Source organism: Bison bison, unplaced genomic scaffold, assembly GCF_000754665.1.
Source record: "Bison bison bison isolate TAMUID 2011002044 unplaced genomic scaffold, Bison_UMD1.0 scf7180017860037, whole genome shotgun sequence".
NCBI lineage: Eukaryota > Metazoa > Chordata > Mammalia > Artiodactyla > Bovidae > Bison > Bison bison.
The window spans coordinates 9811-33204 of record NW_011490609.1 but is presented as its reverse complement, the minus strand read 5'-3'; the positions used below and the strand labels follow the sequence as shown (position 1 = coordinate 33204).

Below are 23394 nucleotides of genomic sequence, written 5' to 3'. Positions count from 1 at the left end.
CGCCAGGTGATTTCAATCTGTATCCCTCACTGAGCATCAGGACTCTTGTCTCCTATGAGTGGTGCTCAGTCCAAGCTTCAGGTTTCATTGATTAGGCATTTTGCATACCCATGTTTTATACCCTCTGACCAGAGATTCCCCTTCAGGTAGTTTGTGTTGGTCCACAGCTTGATAGTGTTTAAGGTGCCCTAGGTGATTGCAGTCTGGATCCCTCGCTGAGCATCAGGACTCTTGAGTCCTCCCTTTCCTGAGGGCTGAGATCTGGGTTGAGGAGGCAGGTGCTCTACCCTGAGTGGGGATGGACCAGGGCCTGGAGTGTGACCTGAAGGGGATCGTGGGGTCAGCTGAGGTGCCCCCTGCTGCTGTGTACATGAGGCCTCAACCAGGAGGGGAGTGTGATCCGAGGGAAAGTGTGAGAAAGTGCCTATATTGGACTCTGTGTGGGAGTTGACTGTCCTGAGTCCCTCCTGAGACAGTGGCCATAGAGAACTGTCTGTTCCCCATGGTGAGGGCTTGTGTGGGGTTGTGGCACAGGAAAGGGGTGTGTTGACTTTAAACATTAAAAGCACGTTTTTATCTTTCATGATAGGCCTCTGAAGACTTGTGTTGCCTGAGGAAGAAGCCTTGAAGTTGAAGAAGGGGAAGGAAAAGGAGTCAGGAATGGCTCTTGCTCAGGTAAAGTCATATTCTCAGTTGATTCTCAGTCTGTCCTTCCTGAAATGCCCTTCTCTGGACTCGCTAATCTTCTCTGACTCTGGAGTATTCTGACTCCTGTACATACACACACACTCACCTGGGGCCTTCCCTCAGGGCCTGTCATCTCCACTTAGATCCCATCTCCCCATGACCCGCTAACCTGGCCCTTGTGAGGAGGCTCCCCTGGGCACCATCCTGGGTAGGGTTTCACATGCATGGGTTGGAGACGGGGTCTTGGTGCTGTTGGGCAGCAGGGATTGCTTAGGGCCCATCTGGATGTGCTGTCTGCTCTCTGTCAACCAGGGTAAAGAAGCTGCATGTGGAAGTCAGGTATTATATGCAGAACATCTGGTAAAATCTGAAATTCAGTTCAATAAGGGGAAATTTGTTCTGATTTTTTTCTAATGCCACTGAATGTAAATGAATGAGTCACTTTCTTCAAAATCTTAATGATTGAGAGTGGAATGACAATTCAGAAACAGACTTCAGTGATAGTGGGTGCTTTATTGCATTATTGAATTTACTCTATGAAAACAACTTAAATAGGGGAAATTCTTTAAATCATTTTTATCACCTCCATCACTCAGAAGTTGTGTTTCTATTCCGTGAGTTGTATTGGGTGACACACTGAAGTTTTTATCTTCGATAAAAATAGGTTTTATCTTTGATAAAAGCAGGTAAGGTTTCAGCTTCATTCTTTTGCTAGAAGGTACCTACATTCTCAGCACCATTCATTATTATTTTTTTTAAATTTTCTTTTAACAACAAAAACATTTTGTATTGGGGGTATAGCCGACTAACAGTGTTGTGATAGTTTCAGGTAAACAGTGAAGGGACTCAGCCATAAATGTTCATTTATCCATTCCCCCTCCAAACCCCACTCCCATCCAGGCTGGCACATAACATTGAGCAGAGTTTCATGTGCTATACAATAGGTTCCCATTGGTTATCCACTCTAAACATAGCAGTGTGTACATGACCTTCCTAAGGTCCCCAACCATCCCTTCCCCTTGGCAATCATGAGTTCATTTTCTAAGTCTGTGAGTCTTTTTCTGTTTTGCAAGTATGTTCATTTGTATCATTTCTTTTTAGATTCCACATATAAAGGATGTCATATGATATTTCTCCTTCTCCCTCTGACTCTTTCAGTCAGTATGACACTCTCTGGGTCTGTCCATGTTGCTGCAATGGCCTTGTTTCATTCTTTTTAATGGCTGAGTAATATTCCATTGTGTATTTGTACCACATCTTTATCTATTCCTCTGTCGATGCATATTTAGGTTGTTTCCACATCTTGGCCATTGTAAATAGTGCTGCAATGAACATTGGGGTGCATGTATGTTTTCAGGTCATGTTTTTCTCTGGATATATGCCCAGGAGTGGGATTGCAGGGTCATATGGTAGCTCTGTTTTTAGTTTTTTAAGAACTCCATACTGAAGCAATTTTAAATTCCCACCCACAGTGCAGGAGGGTTCCCTTTTCTCCACACCCTCTCCAGGATTTGTTGTTTGTAGATTTTTTTGACCAGTGTGAGGTGATATCTCATTGTAGTTTTGATTTGCATTTCTCTTGTAACTAGCGATTTTGAACATCTTTTCATATGCCTATTGGCCATCTATCTGTGCTCTTTAGAGAAAAAATATCTATTCAGGTCTTCTGCCACCCATTTTTTGAGTGGGTTATTTGTTTTGATGCTATTAAGTGTCATAAGCTGTTGTAAATTTTGGAGACTAATTCCTTATCAGTCACATCATTTGCAAATATTTTCTCCCAATCTGTGGGTTGTCTTTTTGTTTTGTTTATTGTTTCCTATGCCGTCAGCACCATTCATTATTGAGACAGACCTTCCTTCTTTGTGTAGTCTTGGCATCAATGTCAATACGTTTTTCATATTTATCAAGAATTATTTCTGGTATTCTTTTTTTTTCTTTTTTCTGCTGCACCTCTTAGCTTGCAAGATCTTTGTTCCTTGACCAGGGACTGAATCCAGGCCCTCAACACCGAGAACGGGGAGTTCTAACCACTGGGCCGCCATAATATTTCCTATTTCTGATACTCTAATCTGCTTCATTGGCTGATGTATCTTTGATTATGCCAATACCACATCATCTTGATTACTTTGTAATATGTCTTGAAATCTCACAACGATGGCCTCCATCTTCTTTTTCAAGAGTATTTTGGCCCTTTGGGGTCCCTTGAGATTCCCTGGTGGCTCAGATGGTAAAGCGTCTGCCTATAGTGCGGGAGACCTGGGTTTGATCCCTGGGTCAGGAAGATCCTCTGGAGAAGGAAATGGCAACCCACTCCAGTACTCATGCCTGGAAAATCCCATGGACAGAGGAGCGTAGGAGGCTACAGTCCATGGGGTCGCAAAGAGTTGGACATGACTGAACAACTTCACTTCACTTTACTTGAGATTCCCTATGAACTTTAGCATAATTTTTGTTTTCTATTACTGCAAAAATTGCCATTGAAATTTTGATATAGATTCCACTGAATCTCTAGAACACTTTGGTAATGTGATCATTTTAAGAATATTACATCTTCGAATCCATGAGTATGGCTGTCTTTTTATTTATTTCTATTTCCATGGACTTCTTTCAGAATGTTTACTAGTTTTCAATGTACAAGTCTTTCACCTTCTTGATTCATTTGTTCCAAAGTATTCTACTCCTTTTGATGCTATAGTAAATAGGAAGTTAAAGTGAAGTGAAAGTTGCTTAGTTGTGTCTGACTCTTTGCGACCCCATGGACTATACAGTCCATGGAATTCTCCAGGCCAGAATACTGGAGTGGGTAGCCTTTCCCTTCTCCAGGAGATCTTCCCAACCCAGGGATCGAATCCAGGTCTCCCTCATTGCAGGCAGATTCTTTACCAGCTGAGCCACAAGGGAAGCCCAAGAACACTGGAGTGGGTAGCCTGTCCCTTCTCCAGCAGATCTTCTGGACCCAGGAATCAAACCGGGGTCTTCTGCATTGCAGGCAGATTCTTTACCAACTGAGCTATCAGGGAAGCCCATAGTAAATAGGATTGTTCTCTAATTTTCTGTTGGCATTGTTCATTGTGTATAGAAACACAATTGATTTTTGTGTGCTTTTTTTTTTTTGGCTGCAACTTTTCTAAAGTTGTTTTTTAAGGTAGTAGTTTTATCTTGGAATCTTTTTGGTTTCTACATGTAAACCCTTGTCACCTACAAAAACAGGTAATTTTACTCTTGACTTTGTACAGGGATAACTTTGAATTTTTTCTTGTCTAATGTCTCTGGCGGAGATGTTCATTAGTGTCTTGAACAGTAGTGTCAAGCTGCCTCTTTCTACTACTTGTAAGCTTTTAGCAATGTGGACTTCCCCTTTAGTACAGCTCTGAGTGCATATCATAAATTTTGGTATGTTGTGTTTTTATTTTCATTCAGATGCTATACAACACTTCAGTCTAGACCACCCATGGCTGGCTTTTATTTGTGTGTATTTCATGTATTGTCTACAAGTATGAAAAATCCACATTGATTGGAGGACATTATAATTAAGTGAAAAAGTATGAGGAATTAAAATTAGAGACACACAATTTGCTCCAAATCCCTTTGCATAGATCTGTCAGAATACATACTGCAACTGAATTGATTCCTTAACCCTCTCTCCTCTTCTCATTTTCCATGAGAATAAGAACTCTCCTCAGAGCCCTTTGGTGAAATATATTTTCATTTCAGGGATCGTTGACATTCGCTGATGTGTACATAGAGTTCTCTCAGGAGGAGTGGGAATGCCTGGACCCTGCTCAGAGGACTTTGTACAGGGATGTGATGTTGGAGACCTATAGGAACCTGCTCTCTGTGAGTGAGGATCACTTCCCTTTGAAGTGGGGAACTGCTCTAGGGTATCTCTGCCTTTCCCCTCTTTGCCTCCTGGGAACCCCTGCCTTGCTTGACTGACTCAAAGCCCTGTTGGCTCAGACATGAAAAGCTTCAGGATGTGGCATCAGGAACTTCAACCTAACTTCCTCAAAAAATCTACCCACTTCGTGATACAGTTATTTCAGAACTCACTCTATTTAGAGCTCAATGACAAACTTTAACAGTCCCAGTGTCATGTTTTCTACTCATGTGCGTTTTGAGTTAGCCATTCTAGAAAGTAAGCTACGTTTCTGCATTGTATACTGTTCCCTGTTTATTCTGAAGGAGGCCAGCAGAAGGTAAGTTTCTGAAATGTTTTCCTTGACCCCTCCGTTGTGTCCTCAGTCCTTAGCAAGATAAAGAACGATGATTCTGGAAAAGCCACAGCAAATCACATTTCTTTCTTCTTACGTGTAGAAATTTCTGTAGAAATGTGTAGATTTCTGTAGAAATCATATTGTAGCAAGAGGCAGAGCACGGGGCTGTGGGGACTGACATGAAATCATAGATAAATTTACCATCAGATTAAATGCTATATAGATAAATCCACAACCACCATCAGTGAGCATACATGAAATTATAGTAGTGGTTGTCAGGGGTTATGGTGGTGTTCAGGACATGTAGCTTCCTTGCACAGTCTCTGTCCAGTTTTCAGAATCATTCCTCCTTGTCTTTGCCGGTGGGTTGGTCTTGATCCAGGAGACATGCATGTTTGAGATGTGAGCATTTACTCATTTTTCCCCTTATAGACTCTCTTGCTTCAGCAAAGTACTTATCTGATGCCTTCTTGCTACTGGAACTGTTGGCTGGGAGGGAGATAGCCTGTCTCTGAGATACGTTTTGTGATTCTGATATACCATCTCCTGAAAATGTAATATCAGTTCAACTCTAGTGCAGTGACAGTGCACACTTGGTGCGCTGAGAATGGTTTTGAAAAACTTTGTTCCCAGTTGCCACTTTCCAGAGTTACAAGTTCATAATGATCATCTCCAGTGGATAGTAGAGACTCTTAGTTTTCTATGAACTCTGAAGGTAGTAGGGGGTGTACATGGAGGAAACAGAAAATGTGAAGGTCCCACACTTGCTGGTTAGTGATGTTGAAAATATTTTCTTTTTCCTACTTTTACTCTATATTCCAGCTTTAGTGAAAAGTCTTTCTCATTTTGCCCATTTGCTAATTCTTTTTTTTTTTTTTGCCTTTGTGGTTCTAGAATTCTTTATGCACCCATAGCCATGGGTTCCCCTAATTTCTCAGTCTCCTTCCATCAAGGCAAGGCCTTAATGAAGATGAGTTTAGCCAAAGAAGGTGTGAGTGGAATTAATGAATTTCTCATTTGAATGACCACATCCCTGTTTCTTATAAATGACAATATTACACCCAGCAATGTTGCTTTTACTGGTATACCCAAGAGATTTGAAAACATTTATCCGTATAAACATCTTGTACAAAATGTGCAATAGAAGATTTTTCATAATAACCAAAACTTTTAAATTGGAGCTATTATTTGTACACATGTAAAGTTCAGATGGAGATCCTTTTATTTTCCCACTGTGCATATTCTTTTAATAGGCACCAGTTTTTCAAAATCTGTTCTTCACTGAATTGCCTTGATACCTTAGTCTGGTGGACTACTCAAATGGGGAGTCATGCTAATAATATGTTGTCTTGGGAATTCCCTGGCAGTCCAGTGGTAAGAATTCTGCAATTTGCCTGCTGATGTCCCTGGTTCAATCCCTGGTTGGGGAACTAAGATCCTGGAAGTCGTGTGGTGCAGCCTAAAAAAAAAAGAATATTTTGTCTGTAGGTTCAGATTCACACCTTCTTTCTCTAACTGTTCGTCAACTGAGGTCATGTATGTAAAGCCCTGAATCTACTTCCCTTACTTGAAGAATTGTGATTATCTTCCACACGCTTTTAACAATGAATAAGTAGAGTTAGATGGCAGAGAATAGTGTGTTTTTAAAGACTCGATGGACATGAGTTTGAGTAAACTCTGGGAGTTGGTGATGGACAGGGAGGCCTGGCATGCTGTGATTCATGGGGTCGCAAAGAGTCGGACACGACTGAGCAACTGAACTGAACTGAAAGACTCAAAAGTTACTTTTATATGAAAAAAAAATCAGTATCCTGTTACATTTATTATAGTACCACTTTGCATTATGTCTTGTATCTCTTTCTTTTGCCCTTTGTTTGTAGCAATATTGTACATACATGTTCAGTCGCTCAATCGTGTCCCTGTCTTTGTGACTCCCTGGACTGTATCCCACCAGGCTCCTGTGTCCATGGGATTCTCCAGCCAAGGATACTGGGGGGGGTTGCCAGGAGATCTTCCCAACCCAGCAATCAAACCCATGTCTCCTGTTTCTTCTGCATTGGCAGGCGAATTCTTTACCACTGAGCCATCTGGGAAACTTTTTAACAATATTATGTCATAATTTATACATAAATTTATATGTTGCTCACTCTTCATTACATATAATTTGGAGCCAATAAACTATATGTTTAAAGTTCCTGCATATGTGTGGAATTGCTCTATTTACTGGCTCTTCATATAACTAAAGAATGTTTCATTTGTTCATATTTAATTTATTTAATTTTGATTTACAGATGATGGTTTTCAGAATGTTTTATGCTACTTCATGGGTATACAGATACAGGCAAGGTACTTAAAAAAATATTTAGCCTTTTCAAAAACTATTTTATCAAATTCTTCATTTTCACAGTGCTGTATTTCTTTCTCAATTCTGAACCACCACTCATTTAGGGTATTCATTAGATAATCTAGTTTTGGATTATTTAGTTTTAGAATATATTTTATGTTCTTTTTCATTTATTCATGTGTAATAATTAGGCAGAATATATATATATGTGTGTGTGTGTATATATATATACACACATATATATATATATGGTTTAATATTCTTTTTGCTTCACTTAAAGAAGACCATAATATTTACATATAATTGGTATGCGCTTTGGTGTTAATGGTTGAAAAGTACACTTTCTTTAATAGATAATGGAAGTTTTTCCAATATGCCTGTTTTTGTGATAGGTTATTTGAAACTAGGGTGCCCTAAAATTATTAGAATTACCTTTGATCCCTTTCATTGTAGTAAAGATCATTACTTTCTTATTACTACAAATTCTATGGTCATGGTTGGGTAGCTTCATAACTGCTTGACATAAGTATTACTTTTGGTATACTACTGTGCATTTAACAAACATTTATTTACAAATTTAAATGAATGTATACGGTTCGTTGTATCTTGTAGATATCTTTTACGTACCTGTGGTCAAGAAATTACAACTGAAGACAAACTCTGATAGAGGAAAGGTATTCCAGTCATGGATACTGGGAAGACCTGAAAGGAATGAAATGGACCTTTTTTACCTTAGGGTCATTCAGGAAAATATATACGACTTCCAGTCTAAGCAGAAAGATGAGGAAGAAAATTACAAAAGAATGCTTATAACCCATAATGAAAATCTCACTGATAATAAAGATCAACGTGATGAAAGTGTTGCCAGAATCAAGCTTATTGAAAATTGGCTTGCCTTAAGCTTTCAGGAGAAACTGTATATTTTTAAAAGTGAAGACAAAACTGATTAATTCATTCAAGCTGACAAGATTCTCAATAGTTGTGCCCCATCTTCACTGCTTCAGAGAATTTCTTCTAGTGCAGAAATGAACTTTTCTCATATATATGAGAGTAATTACATGCATCCTTTAATAGTGACACAAAACCAGGAAGCACAGAGGGAAGGACTTTACAAATGTGTTGAGGATGGCAAAATCTTTCTTCAGAGATCAAACCTCAGTAGACATCAGGTCATCCATACAGAGGAGAAATTACATAAATGTGATGTATGTGAAAAAGTCTTTAGTCAAAATTCACACCTTGCAAATCATCAGAGAATTCATACTGGAGAAAAACTTCACAGATGTAATGAGTGTGGCAAGCTCTTTGGTCAAAAAACAGACCTTACAAATCACTTGAAAATTCACACTAGAGAGAAACCTTACAAATGCAATGAGTGTGGCCAGGTCTTTAGTCAAAAAGCAACCCTTACACGTCATCAGAGAATTCATTCTGGAAAGAATCCCTACAGATGTAATGAGTGTGGCAGGGTCTTTAGGGAAAAGGCAATCCTTGTGTTTCATCAGAGAAATCATACTGAAGAGAAACCTTATAAATGTAATGAGTGTGGAAGGTCCTTGCATTACAGCACAAAATTTTGTAGACATCAGTTAATCCACACGGAAGGGAAATTATATAAATGAAATATATATGACAAAATGTTCCGTCATGATTCCAGCATTCCAAGACATAAGAGAATTCATACTGGAGAGAAACCTTACAAATGTGATGAATGTGGCAAGGCCTTCAATCAAAAATCAAACCTTGGAATTCATCAGAGAATTCATACTGGAGAGAAGCCTTACAAATGTAACGAGTGTGACAAAAGCTTTAATAAGAACTCAGCCCTCACTCAGCATAAATTAGTCCATAGGGAAGAGAAATCATATAAGTGTGATGTATGTCACAGATTCTTTCAGTGTCATTCAAACTGTGCAAGACATCAGAGAGTCCATACTGGAGAGAAACCTTACAAATGCAATGATTGTGACAAGGTCTTTAGTCAGAAAGTACACCTTAGACGTCATCAGAAAATTCATACAGGAGAGCAGTCTTAGAAATGTAGTTAAGTGTGGCAAAATTTTTCATCACAGGTCAACCCTCACTCAACACCTGAGACATGAGACTGGAGAAGAATTATAGTATTGTGAGGAATGCGATGAAGTCAGTAGTCAAAATTCAGACCTTTCAGTTCATCAGAGAATTCATAATGGAGAAAAACCTTTCAAAGGCAGTGAGTAATGAAAAGCCTTTACTCAGACCTCAACCCTTACTACGCATCAGGGAATCAATACAGATAGTAAACCAAGTTAATGGATATATGTGGGAAGATCTTCATTTAATAATGACATTTTAAAGTCATGGGAAATTCATGGTGGGGAGAAACTTGTGCACATTCATGAGTGGCATGGCTTCATTTATTATAAGAAAATCCGTACTGTATAGAAATTGTAGAAATTTTATAACTTTCTCTGAATCTTAAGTCAAAATGTGTACTTTAAAGTCCACCAAAGAATCGTAGTGGAGAGAAACTTTATTAATAAAATGAGTGTGACAAATCCTTTGGTGTACTCTCAAGTCTAACTTACTGTTAGGTAATCTGTGTTTGTGAGGAAATTTAAGAAATGGTTTTAGCAGGTGTCCACCTCTTAACTTCATTTGAAAGGTCCTTTTGGAGGGAAATGTGATAAATGTGTTTTAGACAAGGAATTCAATCACCAAAGAATTCATTCTCAAAATTACCTCACAGTTGGGGTGAACACTGTTGCTAAGTCACTTCAGTCGTGTCCAACTCTGTGCGACCCCATAGATGGCAGCCCACCGGGCTCCCTTGTCCCTGGGATTCTCCAGGCAAAAACACTGGAGTGGGTTGCCATTTCCTTCTCCAATGCATGAAAGTGAAAAGTGAAAGTGAAGTCGCTCAGTTGTGTCAGACTCTTAGCGACCCCGTGGACTGCAGCCTACCAGGCTCCTCTGTCCATGGGGTTTTCCAGGCAAGAGTACTGGAGTGGAGTGCCATTGCCTTCTCCGGGGTGAACGTTAGAAAAACTCTTACTTGGGTCTCACTTTTCACCAATAATCAAGTAATCTGCACTGCACAGAACATTACAAGTGTATTGAATTTTGCAAAGCTTTTAGGTTGTTTCTTATAAACCAGAATCACCAAATACATCATCCTTTAAAAATACAATGACTGTGGCAAAGTTTCACATTATTACTCCTTCATCACTAGATATCAGTGTATTTATCCTGGAGAGAAGACACAGAAATGTAATGCGTGTGGCAAAGATTTTACCCAAAGGTCAGAAAATGGGACACAGGGCTTCCCTAGTGGCTCAGTGGTAATGGATATGCCTGTCAATGCAGTAGACATGGGTTCAATCCCTGATCAGGAAGATCCCACATGCCTCAGAGCAACTAAGCCCATGCGCTACAACTGTTGAGCCTGTGCACCGCAACTACCAAAGCCCACACACCCTAGAGCCTGTGCTCCTCCCAACATAAGAGAGGCCTGCATACTGCAACTCAAGGGTAGCCCCCACTCGCTGCAACTAAAGAAAAGCCCGTGCAGCAACAAAGATTCAGCACAGCCAAAAATAAAAAGTTTAAATTTTTTTTTAATTAAAAAAAAAGAGACATAGTAGAGTGACACCTTGTAAATGCAATGAGAGTGACAAAACCTTTATGTTGAATTCAAGAATTAGGCAAGATCAGACAGACCATTAAGGAGAAACACTTCAAATCCATGAGGAGAGGCCCTGTGCAGGTCTCATAATGCACTAGACATCTCAATATACATCTTTCGTAGAAACCGCACAAAGCAATACCTGTGCTAAGGCTTGTACCAGAAGATAGACACTCTGAAACGCAGGATTTACTCTGGAGAGGAACTCTTCAAATGTAATGAGTACTGTAAAAATTTTCATTGGGTATCCACACCTTTTGTGTAATAAGTGCACCGATACAGCTCAGAAACTAGAAATTTACCAACTGTGGAAACCAGTGCATCCTCAGCATTCACCGAAGAACTTATATTTCCGAGAATCCTTTCAAGTGTGATGATGTTGGTAAATTTTTTGAGTAATTCTCTCAGCAGAGTACACATTGGAAAATTTAATACTAGGAGTAAATAAGTTATTTCTCCAAGATTGTGGTAGTAGTGGTTTAATCACTGAGTTGTGTCTTGACTCTTGTGACCCCTTGTACTGTAGCCCTTCAAGCTCCTCTTTCCATGGGATTTCCCAGGCAAGAATACTAGAGTGGGTTACCATTTTCTCCTCCAGGGGGTCTTCCTGACCCAGGTATTGCACCTGCGTCTCTTGCGTTGCAGGCAGATTCTCTACTACTGAGCTATGAGGAAGAGCCCATTTCTCCGAGATAAGTCTGAGATTATTACGGTGCAGAATCATTGCAAGTGACAATATGTTAAAAATAATGACATATTTGCTATATGAGAGAAAGAAGGACATATGTGGAAATGGCTCTGTATAAATATGTAATTACCAGAGACTTTTTGAACTGTTTATACCTTTCTACCTGAAGTTTGAAGACTGTTGATCTTATGCATTCATTACAGCTTTTTTATGATAGTCTGAGAAGAAATTGATAAAATGAGGGGGCTGACGTCATTTAGTGTGGGGGACGCATATCCTTATTTCCTAAAAAAGGAAGGATCTTAAATTATCCAATTGAATATTGTGTGAATTAGCATCAGAGAGGGACGAAAAGTAATATAAAAATATGACATGATTAGCCATGCTTATTATTCAAGGGTGTCCTTTGGAGATAGGTCACAATGAATCATTAGAAGCATCTGCCAATCACTATGAACAGATCAGCAGGACCTTAATGGACTGGACTTCACATGGGAAGAAAATGAAAAGCTAAGTGATTATCTGGTAGCAGCATACACATGGAAAGTTGGTAACATTCTGCATTGCTTAGGAATAGCTGTTCTATACATGTGATTAATGAAAAATTAGTCTTGCTCTTTGAAATTAAAAAGAGGGCAGTTTTTGATTGTGAAAGAAAAATGTAATCCAAAGTGCCAGAATCCTGTATGTATGTGTTCAGTTCAGTCGCTCAGTCATGTCTAACTTTGCAACCCCATGAACTGCAGCACGCCAGGCCTCCCTGTCCATCACCAGCTCCTGGAGTCCACCCAAATTTGTCCATTAAGTCGGTGATGCCATCCAACCATCTCATCCTCTGTCGTCCCCTTCTCCTCCTGCCCCCAATCTTTCCCAGCATCAGAGTCTTTTCCAATGAGTCAGCTCTTTGCATCAGGTGGCCAAAGTATTGGAGTTTCAGCTTCAACATCAGTCCTTCCAATGAACACCCAGGACTGATCTCCTTAAGGATGGACTGGTTGGATCTTCTTGAAGTCCAAGGGACTCTCAAGAGTCTTCTCCAACACCACAGTTCAAAAGCATCAATTCTTCGGCACTCAGCTTTCTTTATAGTCCAACTCACATGCATACACGACTGCTGGAAAAACCATAGCCTGGACTAGACAGACCTTTGTTGGCAAAGTAACATCTCTGCTTCTTAATATGCTGTCCAGGTTGGCCATAACTTTCCTTCCAAGGAGTAAGCATCTTAATTTCATGGGTGCAGTCACCATCTGCCGTGATGTATGTGTATGATTGACATTTAATGGCTGCCATTACCTTTTGCTATCTCTTCATTCCTGTTTTAATTAAAATTTAATTATTCTTCATAACCTTGAATGAATCATGTTCATTTCATCAACACACATTTATTCCACCTGGGTACTTTTATTACAGAAGCAAAGTGCACCATTAAGTTCTTAGGATTGAAGATGGTGTACAGAAATAGTTTTAATGTGAAAACTTGGCCTGTGTGCACTGGTGCTAAATGGAATTTTTAAAACAGAGTTTTTGGTGAAGTATTAATAGAAAGGCCTTCCCTGGTGGCTCAGTCAGTAAAGAATCCACCTGCAATGTGGGAGACCTGGGTTTGATCCTTGGGTTGGGAAGATCCCCTGGAGGAGGGCATGGCAACCCACTCCAGTATTCTTCCTTGGAGAATCCCCATGGACAGAGGAGCCTGGCAGGCTATAGTCCATGGGGTCTCAAAGAGTGGGACAGAACTGAGTAACTAAGCACAGCACATTAATAGAAAAGAACAGTTCTATTGCTTTTATTGAAATTGTTTTCAGCTTGTTAGGAGGAAATATCAGTTTCAGATGTAAGCGGCCCATGCAAATACAAGCTTTTATCTTAAAGCTGTTTCAGACAAGAACTTAAACTGAGCACTTTCAAGGTACCGGAAAGCACTGTTCCCTGTTCCACGTATGGGGCATCATCTTTTGGGATTTGAAATAGCTCAGCTGTAATTCAATTACTTCAGATTGTCATGAGGCCAGCAAATTGTCATGAACTTTTCCTACACTTGTTGGCTTAATGTTTTCTGGACAGGTAGTGAGGCTTTACTCATTTGTAGAGTTTTCCCAAAGGCTTTTCTGTTTGTTTATTATATATTGAGTTCCTCATGGGTTAATGAGTGCCTGTTTAGTTTTCTGCTATCCTTCTGACATCATTCTTCATTGGTTTAATTTTTTTCTTTGCAGCCAAATAATGTAATACGATTTTAGAAGGTAGATGTGCATGGAATGTTAGCATGACTTTTGATATACCAAAACTTTTGATATTCTGGACCACCAGGGTAGACCCTGTGTTGACATTCTTAACTAATGTAATCATATCGTTAAAATGCCGAGACTTTGGCTGTTATTTGGAGAACATTTCACTTATTATTTCATTTACTAATACTTAATTTTGATGTATAAATGATGTAACACTTCATTATGCTTCTTCATGACTATGTAGTTTTACAGGAGATATTTAGAAAAAATATTTTCATTATGTCATAGACATATTATAGCAATTACTCTATTACCATGAAAGTAATCTCAAACTTCTTTTGTGTCCAGCAAATAAGATTTTAAATTATATATAAATTTAGTATCATATTATGTGGGATATATTGAGTTTGCCAGAAAGTTCATTTGGATTATTTTATATTAGCTTTTAGAAAACCCGAATGAACTTTTTTGCCACTCCAAAAGATAAAAATATCTACAAACACCATCAGTGAGCATTATGTTAAATTATAGTACTACCAGGCAGGAATTATTGTGGTCTTCAGGAACTAGGTTTTTGCCTCAAGCTTCATTCAATTTTCAGAATTATTTTTCCTTCCCCTCTCTCTCTGCCACTGGCTTCATTTGGACCCTAGATAAATGTGTGTTTGAGATGTGAACTTCTTTTTCCCCTTACAGACTCTCTGGTTTCAGCAAAGTACTTAGCTAATGTTTTCCTGCTGCCAGAACTGTGGACTCAGTGTTGCCTGGGAGGTAGACAGCCAGTCTCTGAGATGTGTTTTGTGATTTTGATATACCATCTCCTGGAAATATAGTAGTTCAAATGTAGTGCAATGACTGTGCACACTTGATAAGCTGAGGTGGTTTCTGAAAAACTTTGTTGCCACTTGCCGATTCCCACAAACAATGACAAGTTCCTAAAGGATATCACCCAAGTAGAGTAGAAACTCTCCCTTTTGATGAGCCCTGAAGGCCTCTAGGGGTGCCAATGGAAGAAACATAAAGCACAGAGGTCTCAGGCTTGCTGGTTACTGATGTTAAATATATTTTCTTTTTCCTACTTTTACTCTGTATATTGATTTTCATGAAATATCTCTTCTTCTTTTTCCCCATTATCTAACTTCACAGTCCGCTTCCATCAAGGCAAGATAGGAGACCAGCTTTGGCAAATAAGTTGTGAGTCATACTAATGAACTTCTCATCTGAATGACCAAGTCTGTATTTCTTATAAACCACAATGTCAAATCTAAGAATTCAGTTTTACAGATATACTAAGGATGTTTGTGAAGATTTATGAAAACATTTATTATTAATTTATACACATTAACATGCTGTAATTGTCAGTGTGTATGTGCTTAAACTAAGATCATGGCATCTGGTCCCATCACGTCATGGGTAATAGATGGGGAAACAGTGGAAACAGTGTCAGACTTTATTTTTGGGGGCTCCAAAATCACTGAGGATGGTGATTGCAGCCATGAAATTAAAAGACGCTTACTCCTTGGAAGGAAAGTTATGACCAACCTAGATAGCATATTAAAAAGCAGAGATATTACTTTGCCAACAAAGGTCCGTCTAGTCAAAGCTATGGTTTTTCCAGTGGTCATGTATGGATGTGAGAGTTGGACTGTGAAGAAAGCTGAGCGCTGAAGAATTGATGCTTTTGAACTGTGGTGTTGGAGAAGACTCTTGAGAGTCCCTTGGACTGCAAGGAAATCCAACCAGTCCATCCTAAAGGAGACCAGTCCTGGGTGTTCATTGGAAGGACTGATGCTAAAGCTGAAACTCCAATATTTGGCCACCACGTGCGAAGAGTTGACTCATTGGAAAAGACCCTGATGCTGGGAGGGATTAGGGGCAGGAGGAGAGGGGACGACAGAGGATGAGATGGCTGGATGGCATCACTGACTCGATGCACATGAGTTTGGGTGAACTCCAGGAGTTGCTGATGGACAGGGAGGTCTGGCGTGCTGCGATTCATGGGGTTGCAAAGAGTCGGACACGACTGAGTGAACTGAACTGATATGCTTAATCACTCAGTCATGTCCAAATCTTTGTGACCCTTTGGACTGTAGCCCACCAGGCTCCTATGTCCATGGGATTTTTCAGGCAAGAATACTGGAGTGAGTTGCCATTTCCTCATCCAGGGAATCTTCTGACTCAGGAATGGAACCCATGTCTCCTCAGTCTCTTGCATGGCAGGTGGATTCTTTACCCACTGAGCTATCACAGAAGCCCCAGAAATTGTGAATAGAAGCTTTAATTCCTAACAGCCAAAACTTTTAACTTCAAATTGTTCATTTTCTCAGTGCTATATTTGTCTCCCAGTTCCATAGTGGCACTCATTTAAATTATTCATTAGATAAGCTGGTTTTGTTTTTTCTTTTACATCTTAGGTTCTTTACCACTCATTCATGTAAAATAAGTATGCAGTATATATAGTTTAAGATCCTTTGCTCATCCTTTAATTGTAGCCATTATGTTTCCTGACAATTGGTACATGGTTTGCCATCATTTTGAAACTCACACTTTCTTTGATTAGTTCAGTTCAGTTCAGTCGCTCAGTCATGTCTGACTCTTTGCGAACCCATGAATCACAGCACGCCAGGCCTCCCTGTCCATCACCAACTCCCGGAGTTCACTCAGACTCACGTCCATTGAGTCAGTGATGCCATCCAGCCATCTCATCCTCTGTCATCTCCTTCTCCTCCTGCCCCCAATCCCTCCCAGCATCAGAGTCTTTTCCAATGAGTCAACTCTTCTCATGAGGTGGCCAAAGTACTGGAGTTTCAGCTTTAGCATCATTCCTTCCAAAGAAATCCGAGGGCTGATCTCCTTCAGAATGGACTGGTTGGATCTCCTTGCAGTCCAAGGGACTCTCAAGAGTCTTCTCCAACACCACAGTTCAAAAGCATCAATTCTTCAGGGCTCAGCCTTCTTCACAGTCCAACTCTCACATCCATACATGACCACAGGAAAAACCATAGCCTTGACTAGACGGACCTTTGTTGGCAAAGTAATGTCTCTGCTTTTCAATATGCTATCTAGGTTGGTCATAACTTTCCTTCCATTGTGCATATTTTTGTCATATAAGCAGCAGCAGCAGGTTATTTTAAAGGGTGCCTTACAATTATTAGAATTTCTTCTGTTGACTTTTGCTTTAGTAAAGAATCATTCCTTTTGTTTTCCTATAAATTGTAAGATCAAGGTTGGTGACATTCATAACTTTCTTGATAAATGTATTATGTTTCATATAATACAATTTATTTAACATGAAACATTTATTCATGAGTTGTAATGAATGGAATACTTACAGTTTGTTACATATTGTAGATGGCTCTTATACACATATGGTCAAGAAATGGCAACTGAAAGCAAGCACTGATATAGGAGAAGTATTTCAAACAGTGAAGTTGGAAAGACATGAAAGGAATGAAATGAAACAGAGTCGGACATGACTGAGGGACTGAAAAATGAATAACAACAATGTGTACTGTGGCTTCACCAAATATTTCCTACTTATAAATGCAGTGAATATGTCTTAAGTTATTTATAGTGAGAAGAAAACTCACACGACTGAGACTTAAATCAACTCAGTTTTCTTGATATGTATTCTTAAATAGTAGTAGCAATGCCAACTTAGGTGCCTCCTGGGGTAGAGTACGTAATATTATGCATATGAATATACCATGAGATCAAATCTCCCCAGCAATTTTGACAGTGTTTACTATCCTTCCATTAACATCACAGATAATGCACATGCATGCCCTCTTTATAGTGGTAAGGATGCCAGAACAAAAGATGTTCAGACATTATGCACCCTGTTCAACATGATTTTGGATCTAGTACTGATGGCTAAACCTAGGGAATTTCAGTTGTGTAAAAAAGCAGAATGGACATCAAAACCAAAACACAATAAGGATTATAAAGGGTTGTCTTTTCAGTCATGAAAAATAAAAAGGTCCTTACTACCAGAAACTCCAAAATTTAATTCTCTCCAATAAAAACTTCATATAAAATCTCACAAAACCACACAACTGTGGTGTCAATTTGTTTGCAACCTAGCAGTTTTCTACTAGTTCTTCCGCCCGTTTCAGTTCAGTTCAGTTCAGTCGCTCAGTCGTGTCCAACTCTTTGCGAACCCATGAAATCACAGCACGCCAGGCCTCCCTGTCCATCACCAACTCCTGGAGTTCCCTCAGACTCACGTCCATCGAGTCAGCGATGCCATCCAGCCATCTCATCCTCCATCATCCCCTTCTCCTCCTGCCCCCAGTCCCTCCCAGCATCAGAGTCTTTTCCATTGAGTCAACTCTTCACATGAGGTGGCCAAATATTGGAGTTTCAGCCTCAGCGTCAGTCCTTCCAATGAACACCCAAGACTGATCTCCTTTTAGGATGGACTGGTTGGACCTCCTTGAGTCCAAGGGACTCAAGAGTCTTCTCCAACACCACAGTTCAAAAGCATCAATTCTTTGGTGCTCAGCTTTCTTTATAGTCCAACTCTCATATCCATACAGAACTACTGGAAAAACCATAGCTTTGACTAGATAGACCTTTGTTGGCAAAGTAATGTCTTTGCTTTTTCATATGCTGTCTAGGTTGGTCATAGTTTTTTTTTCCAAGGAGCAAGTGTCTTTTAATTTCATGTCTGCAGTCACCATCTGCAGTGATTTTGGAGCCCCCAAAAATAAAGTCTCTGTTTCCATTGTTTCTCCATCTATTTGCCATGAAGTGATGGGACCGGATGCCATGATCTTAGTTTTCTGAATTTTGAGCTTTAAGCCAACTTTTCCATATATTCTAAGGGTTATTTCTGTGCTTTCTGATTTGCTCCACTGGCTTCTGTGTATTTGTTTATGCCTGTACCACATCCCAGATGATTTCAGCATTTTTCACATCTAAAAGTGTTGGCCTCCAATTCCTTTTGGAAGACTGTTTTGACTATTTAGGGGTCCCTTGAGATTCTATAGGAATTTTCACATGATTTGTTCAATTACTACAAACATTGCCATTCAGATTTTAATAGGTATTTCAGTGTGTCTGTAGAAAACTTTAGGGCTTCCCAGGTAGTGCTAGTGGGAAAGAACCTACCTGCCAGTGCAGGCAGAGACACAGGATATGTGGATTTGATCTCTGGGTTGGGAAGATCCCCTGGAGGAGGGCATGGCAAACCACTCCAGTATTCTTGCCTGGAGAATCCCATGGACAGAGGAGCCTGGCAGGCTAGAGTCAATAGGTTCGCAAAGAGTAGAACATTACTGAATTGACTGAGCACACACACACAGAAAATTTTGAGTATTGTGATCATTTTAAGAATCCTGTCAGTTCCTGAATACAGGGTTTCTTTTATGTGTGTTTCCATGGACTTCTTTTAGCAATGTTTGGCAGTATTCAGTGTATAAGTCTTTTACCTTCTTTGCTAATATCTTTGCCAATATTTCGTAAGTATTCTACCTCTTGATATTATAATAAATAGAATTTTTCTCTAATTTCCAGTTGACATTGTTAATTGTGTATACAATTGCAACTGATTTTTCAGTGTTGATTTCTTATGCTTCAGCTTTTCTAAAGTTTCTTTTTTTTTTTTTAAGTATTTATGCATTTGGCTGTGCCGCTTAGTTGCAAGATCCATCTTCATTATGGCTTGTGGGTTCTTTTAATTGGCATGTGGAATGTAGTTCGCTGACCAGGGATGGGACCTGGGCTCCATGCATTGAGAGCTCAGAGTCTTAACCACTGGACCTGCAGGGACGTCCCTAAAATTGTTTTTTGGAGTAGTAGTTTTCTTATGGAATCATTTTTCTCTGTACATGCTGACAAAAAAAACAAAACATAGAATGGAAGTAATATAATAGTAAATTCAATAAAGACTTTGAAAATGGTCCACATTCAAAAAATCTTACATATGAAGCATTTAGAGTAATGCTTAATATCTAGAAAGTATTTGGACACCTTAAGTTATTGCTATTCTTATCATCTTTGTCACTTAATATTTACACTTTGTAAAAATTCTACTGTGGACCTTGTCATCTCTCTTTATTTAAATTTTTGGCCATGCCATGCAGCATGTGGCATCTTAGTTCCCCAAAGGAGTATTGACCCTGTGTCCCCTACAGTGAAATGTGGAGTCTTAACCACCTGACCACCAGGGATGTCTCAATTTTGTCCTCTCTTAAGATGCCAATTATACTGTAAGTCATGTAGATAAGGAATATCACTTATTATGTAAAACATAATAGATAACACTTCTGCTTAGGTAAACTTTTGTTGAATTTTTTTCTGTGTATTTCATATATTGCCCACAAATATGAAAAATCTGCTTTAACTGGAGGATATCATAATTTTATGAAAAAGCATGAGGAATTAAAATTAGGTACCCATAATTTGCTCCAGATACATATAAGTCAATCTGTCAGAGTACATACTTCAACTGAAATGATTCTCACCCCTCTCTCCTCCTCAGTTTTTTGTGACAATAAGAACTCTTTTCATGACCCCTTTCTGAAATGTGTTTCCTTATTGGAACAGTTGACATTCAAGGATGTGGCCATCGAATTCACTCAGGAGGAATGGGAATGCCTGGACCCTGCTCAGAGGGCCCTGTATAGGGATATGATGTGGGAGATCTATAGGAACCTGGTCTCTGTGGGTGAGGATCACTTATTATAATCATATATCAGAGTGTTGATAAGTATATTCACCATACTATAATTTGATTCCTATAACTCCTTCCAGTTACAACTAGAAATATATTCTTTTGACTAATATCTCCTCATTCTACAAACCATGATACCTACTTTGTTTCTGTTAGTTTGACTCTTTTTTTTTCTTTTTAATACTGTGTTTTACTGAGGTCTTTATTTAAGTGAGGGTCTTTATTTCTGAATAATGTACTGAGCAAATATTTGCAGTATCCAAGTATGTTGGTATAGTTGCTAGATTTCGTCCTTTTTCAGATTTTATCTGTTGTCTGTTGGACACTTAGATTGTTTTCATGTCTTGGCTATTGTAAATAGTTCAGTAATGAACATGGGAGTGCAGGTATCTTTCTAAGACAATGATTTCATAATGGAAATGATGCATTATATGATATATATATTTAGCTATGCTATACAGCATGCCAGATCTTAGTTTCTGACCAGGAATTGAACCCATACCGCATGCACTGGAAGCTCAAGTCTTAACCACTTGACCACCAGGGAAGTTTGTAAAAATATATTTTTAGGAACCTTAAACTGTTTCTCAAAGTTGGTACACCAATTCGCATGCTTCAGTATAATTATTAGAGTTCCATTTCCTCCACATTCACGATAACACTTGTCATCTCTTGTCTTTATGTGTGTGTGTGTGCGTATGCATGGGTGCACGCACCTTAGAAGGTTGATTCCGGGAATCTCTGGATTTTTTGATTGGAAAATGATTGCTTTACAGTGTTATATTGGTTTCTGCCATAAAACAGTGTGATTCAGCCATAAGTATACATATATCCCCTCCATCCTGGTGACAGCTGTTCCAGTAGGACTGAGGTAATATCTCAGTGTGATTTTGTTTTGCATTTCCTTTGGAGGGTACACACGGGAATTGGGAGTCTTCTATTCCCCAGTCTCAATGAGCTGCAGCATCAAAGGCCAGGAAATTGTCATAAACTCCTACACTCTTTTTCAGTATTTTCAGGATAGGCAATGTCTTAGGTCTGTGGCAATTTCACACTGAATAATTCTCACAAACACACAGGAATATGAGAGACAATGCAGGGAGAGCTCGCAGAAGAGCAACTTTGAGAAAATGCTGAGCGCATATTTATTGATAATTTATCTTACTATCTTTTAACTACGAGCAGTAAAGCCAGACAGAGACCAGAACTCTGGGATTAAGGAAGCTTCCTTGTGGAGATCTGGAGGTAATCCCAGGAGAGTTGTAAAGAAAGGTCTTTGAAGATAAGGTGGTTTGTTTTGCATGCAGAACTGCACCTAGCTAATGCTGACATGTCAACCAGAACGTCTAATTGAAGGACTGGAGTAGGGGAGCAAGCAAGGAAGAGGGAATGAGTAAGATTAAATTCCTGGAGATATTTCTGAGAAAGCAGTAAAATATGGTTCCCACATAGGTCCTCCAGCTTCTCTACTGGTTTGTAGAGTTTTCCCAGCATCCTTCTCCCTGCTCCCCCAAAGTCTTTCTTGTTCATTGTTTTTAACTTGTTTCCCTCTTGCGTTAACGAGTACTTGTCATAGTTCTATCATCTTCCTTATTATGTTTTTATTTTATTTTTTAACTAGGCTGGGTCTTTGTTGATGCTTGCAGGCTTTATCTGGTTGCGGTGTGTGGGCTTCTCATTACAGTGGATTCTTTCATTATGGAATGAGGGCTCATTAGTTGTGGTACCCCGGGGCTTAAAGTGCTCAGACTCTGGCAAACACTTGCCAGCCTCGCCTCCCTATGACGATTCTGCTCATCCAGTCAGGAACTTCATTCGGAAATCCTGGTCTCCCTACTTTATGATACTGTGGATTCTTTAGGTGCACACTATGTTTGCGCAGAATTAACTCACCTCCATTGGTTGGACTGTTCTTGTTTCTTCATTCTAGTTTCTGCTAAGGAAATGCTTGCCAAGTCACCTCAAATATTGTGTATGTTTTTATCGAACATATGCATGGAAATGGAGCTTACAGATTATGCAGTATGATACATGACATAATGAATAGTGTAATAGATGTAAACTTCTCTTCCTTTAATATCACAATCTCTTCTTTTTAAAATCATTCAATCACTAAGATAATAAATTTTCTAGACTTCTGGCAGTAATACTAGATGCCAAAATACACAGCACTATATCAACGTTTTAGTCTTTGGGACTAGTTTGTAGTCTATGGGAATTGCGTAATTTTTATCCTACTGTTGTGTGAAAATTGTATAAATCTTAATTATGATGAATTGCTTTCTCATGCTCTTCATGTCTACTGTGTCCTACTACTATGTCTATTCATTCTGTTAATTTTTGAGAGCTTGATATTGTAACTCCAACTAAAAATCTTAAGTTATCTACTTGAAAAACAATTGTAATATATAGTGGCATTCTATGTAACCTTGTTCTGTATTTTCCAAGTCTCCTATAAATGTGTTATCATACTTTCATAATTTAAAAAAGAGAAAAAAGTTTTTTAATTCTTTCATTTCAGGGCCTTCCCTCGTTGTCCAGTGGTTAAGAGTCTGCCTTGCAGTGTAGGGAGTCTCAGGTTTGATCCATGGTGACGGATCAAATTCTTTTAAAAGATTGTTAGATGGCTTAAAATAGTGCATGTCTTATGTTAAAGGCTCAAAAGTTACTTTTGTATAAAAAGACACATTGATACTCTGTAATACTTAATATGACATCCTTTGCAGTATATTTTGAGCGCTCTCCTATCACACTTTATTCTCAACAATGTGGTTCCTGACCCTTTTAATAAAGTTACATACTGCTCTCTCTATTTCATGTGACTTGGAGCCAGTAAACTGGATATTTAATGGCACTGCATAGGTAGTAAATTGAACTATTTATT

At 39.1% G+C, this 23394-nt stretch overlaps 1 protein-coding gene across 1 annotated transcript in view; it reads left to right on the top strand.

Moving 5' to 3' along the window:
- Positions 1-298: 298 nt before the first annotated feature.
- Positions 299-23394, top strand: part of LOC104982264 (zinc finger protein 845-like) — a 28208-nt gene continuing 5112 nt past the window's right edge. The window contains 6 exon segments of the mRNA XM_010831613.1: positions 299-412; positions 4405-4527; positions 4750-4886; positions 5799-5895; positions 8253-8797; positions 8882-9296. Of these exon segments, the coding sequence (XP_010829915.1) occupies positions 299-412; positions 4405-4527; positions 4750-4886; positions 5799-5895; positions 8253-8797; positions 8882-9296 (1431 nt within the window).